A 3,488-nucleotide genomic window follows, 5' to 3' on the forward strand; every position below is an offset into this window, starting at 1 on the left:
CGTTGGCTTGAGTCTGTCGGTCACCTTACGTAGTATTGCAGTATAGATCGGCCGCTGGGACATCGAAGATGATGATGGTGTGGTATGGGTGTGAGAAGACTAATAAGAAACAGCAAATCTAAAACACCAACCAAGAGAGTCAAACGAGTTTCTCCCGAAATGACAATGTGTGAAAATATGCACATGGTCAACTGCATGTGTTGGTGACAAGATGAAAATTGTGAGGAAATTTTGGGAAATTTTCGTTGGTTTCTCTACACTTCCACCCGAATTCTTATATAAACTTCTGTACTACATGAGAAAACCCCAAGGCTCAGCTAAGGAAAGCGGACATATATTCCAACACGCCAAAATGGTCAACCTATTAATACAAACGTAGAGATTACTTCTTTTGCCTTGGAGGCCTTCGTAACAGGATGACGAGTCGTCAAGGTGGTATCGGGTTCAAGTCTAGCATAATACAATCCTACTGCTGCTGCTGCAGCAGCTAGTGTTGTGAGTGCTACAATAACGACTTCTTTTCTCACGATGGATTTTGCTTCAGTGAAGCAAGACGGGGGCATTCAAGTTCGATTATCGAATCCTAAGTCAGTCCCGAGTTATAACTCGAATAAAAAATTCAAGACAACCTAAAAAGCCTTGGAAAAATTGTGAACTACTCGCAGAAATTTCCCGTTGGAGAACACAAAAAGATGAATTTTTTGCGAGACCAATCAAGCTAGCATGTGTTCACTGATCCACTGCTGCTAGCTCCACAAGATGCTCAAACGGTTCTTTAACGCCGTCAACGCCAACCTGTTGTAGACATTCGCTCTCTTGATCGACTATGCTAAGACTACTGAGGTTGTCACATAATAATCCATACCGACCGTCCGAGCAAATGCCTTGCCGATCGTCTCAGCTTCCTGACGATCTTTAGATTTTCCAGGAAAATCGCTCTTGGTGGCGATGATGACGCCCTTGACGAATCTACGATATTTCTGATACCGGCAAATCGATCGAAATGACGTTTGTAAATATGATTCATGCGATCACAGATTGCTAGAGTGCCAAAACATGGTAATCTCATAGTAGGTCTTTCATATTCACCATTGACGCCCCAGCAAACTACATGCATTGTGACGCAGAAATGAGATCGAATGATAGCCGCTGATAGTATCATCGCGTGGGTTACCTTGAAACGCCAATACTCTTTCTGGAATTTTCTATAAGTTTCCACCAAGCTTCCATTCCTCGGGCGCTGTCTGGGGAGTTCACATCGAACACGAAGGCGAAGAGCATATCTGGATCTTGGACCTGCAACACAGCAGTGACGTGGGAGACAGGGCCACACTCAGAGGGAATGATGATCATCTATTAGGTTCGCAAGCCTGATGAACTGACACTCAGTGGAATCTCCCACGAAAAAAGTGTCAGACACAACGAAAGAGTGTCCCTACGAATCGGCGAATAAGGATATCATCTTGGATGCTTATAGTGAGGCCAGGGGCATCCACGATGTTGAGCATGACGGATCCAGTTGAGGTTGTCATCGATTGCGAGGTGATCTCGGGTCCGAGAGTCTGGTGAAATCATCTTATACTCGGAGGAACTCGGCCTCTACCATGCGGTAGGCATCGGAAAAGGATCGGTTTGATTCGCCTCTTCGTTCCGCAGCTTTCAAGGCTTGGATCAACGACGTCTTGCCACAAGCTTGTTCACCGACCTAGACAGAGGAATTAAGTTCTCAAAGGTGACATATTTTTTCTGTATCCGTTGGTCGTAACCTGAGGTACCAGTGTCAATCTGAATCTGCCTTTCACGAGAGTCTCCGGACCCGCCAATGATTCTATTCCCGTCTCCATGTGGGCGACATTCATCTCCTTGAAAAACTGCGAGGTAATGAGAATGTTCAGATCACTTGCATAAGTGATCGGCGACGAACACCTCTGCATGGGCGGTGTAATGCAATCCGACAATCTCACTTCTATGCAAATATTGCGGATTTGCCGAGTGCTATAATTTCCAACAGTCTTACTTCTTCGCTACTGTGTACATGCTACTTTCTCAGTTACGAAGTAATAACCTCATTTACACCCCAGCAATAACTAGTATAGACTTCACCAAGCAAATGTTTAAAGTAGCAAATTTGAAAGGGTTTTCCAGCAAGTCGCACTTCTTTGCTATTAGCTCCTTTGCTATTTTGTAACTGAGCCAGCCCTGCCGGGGTTCGAACCCGAAATCGATGGAAATGTCACGCGCCACATAATCAACGCAGTTTGCAGATTTACTCCGTTTGAGAGATTCATCGGACCCTTAAAATGAAGACAACGGCAGGAACAGCGTGTTCCTGTTCCGAACAGGGATAACGATACACCAAATGATGTTGAACGAGATCACGACTGGAGTCCAATCAATGTAGGACGGACCTTGTAAATGAGCCCGAGCGACAACCTGTCTCGTCGTTGTGTCGCCGACAGAGCGTTTTAAGCGATGTCGCTTTGAGCTTAGGATATGGGCTGCTGCTGATGGAAGTACCGTAGCGGTTCTATGTGCAATGGTTGTAGTTGATAGTTGTAATCGTTCGTCGGTTGTCATGTAACATGATAACCGAACAACCGATAACATGACTCATGTTTCATGAGTTGGTATCAGCATTTTCATTATTATCTCATTCCAGTTTCGATTGATATTTGTTCTATTCAATAATAATGTCGACTATTATCTCCATTAAGGCCCGTGAGATCCTCGATTCTCGTGGCAACCCGACCGTTGAGGTTGATCTTACCACTAAGGACGGCATGTTCCGCGCTGCCTGCCCCTCTGGTGCTTCCACTGGCGAGTTCGAGGCTCTTGAGCTCCGTGATGGTGATAAGGCCCGTTATCAGGGTAAGGGTGTCCTCAAGGCTGTCGCCAACGTCGAGAAGGTCATTGCCCCCGCTATCATCGGCAAGGACGTTACCGATCAGGCCGGTATTGATAAGTTTATGGTTGAGGAGTTGGACGGTACTCAGAACGAGTGGGGCTGGTGCAAGGCCAAGCTCGGTGCCAACGCCATCCTCGCCGTTTCTATGGCTGTCTGCCGTGCCGGTGCTGCCGCCTCGAACATGCCTCTCTATCAGTATATCGCCAAGCTTGCTGGTAAGGACACTGAGAAGTTCCTCATGCCCTGCCCATGCTTCAATGTCATCAATGGTGGTAAACACGCTGGTAACCGTCTTGCTTGCCAGGAGTTTATGCTCGTCCCCTGCGGTGCTTCCTCCATTCACGAGGCTATCAGGATCGCCTCTGAGGTCTATCATGAGCTCAAGTCGGTGATCAAGGCCAAGTACGGTCAGGACGCCACCAACGTCGGTGATGAGGGTGGATTCGCCCCCAATATTCAGGACATGGATGAGGCCCTCTCCGTCCTCTTAGAGGCCATCAAGAAGTCTGGCCATGAGGATACCTGCCGTATTGGTTGCGATTTCGCTGCCTCTGAGATCTATGATGCCAAGACTGGCAAGTAT

The 3,488-nt window shown here is 47.1% G+C and overlaps 1 protein-coding gene across 1 annotated transcript; it reads left to right on the plus strand.

The window, feature by feature from the left end:
* Positions 1 to 2,690: 2,690 nt before the first annotated feature.
* Pmar_PMAR007714 (enolase 2, putative) lies at positions 2,691 to 3,484 on the plus strand (the record flags this gene model as incomplete). The annotated part of the gene is made up of 1 exon (XM_002788328.1): positions 2,691 to 3,484. A coding segment is annotated over one exon (794 nt), but the record flags the coding sequence as incomplete, so codon positions are not given.
* Positions 3,485 to 3,488: the final 4 nt, after the last annotated feature.

Source organism: Perkinsus marinus, assembly GCF_000006405.1.
Source record: "Perkinsus marinus ATCC 50983 genomic scaffold scf_1104296928356, whole genome shotgun sequence".
NCBI lineage: Eukaryota > Perkinsozoa > Perkinsida > Perkinsidae > Perkinsus > Perkinsus marinus.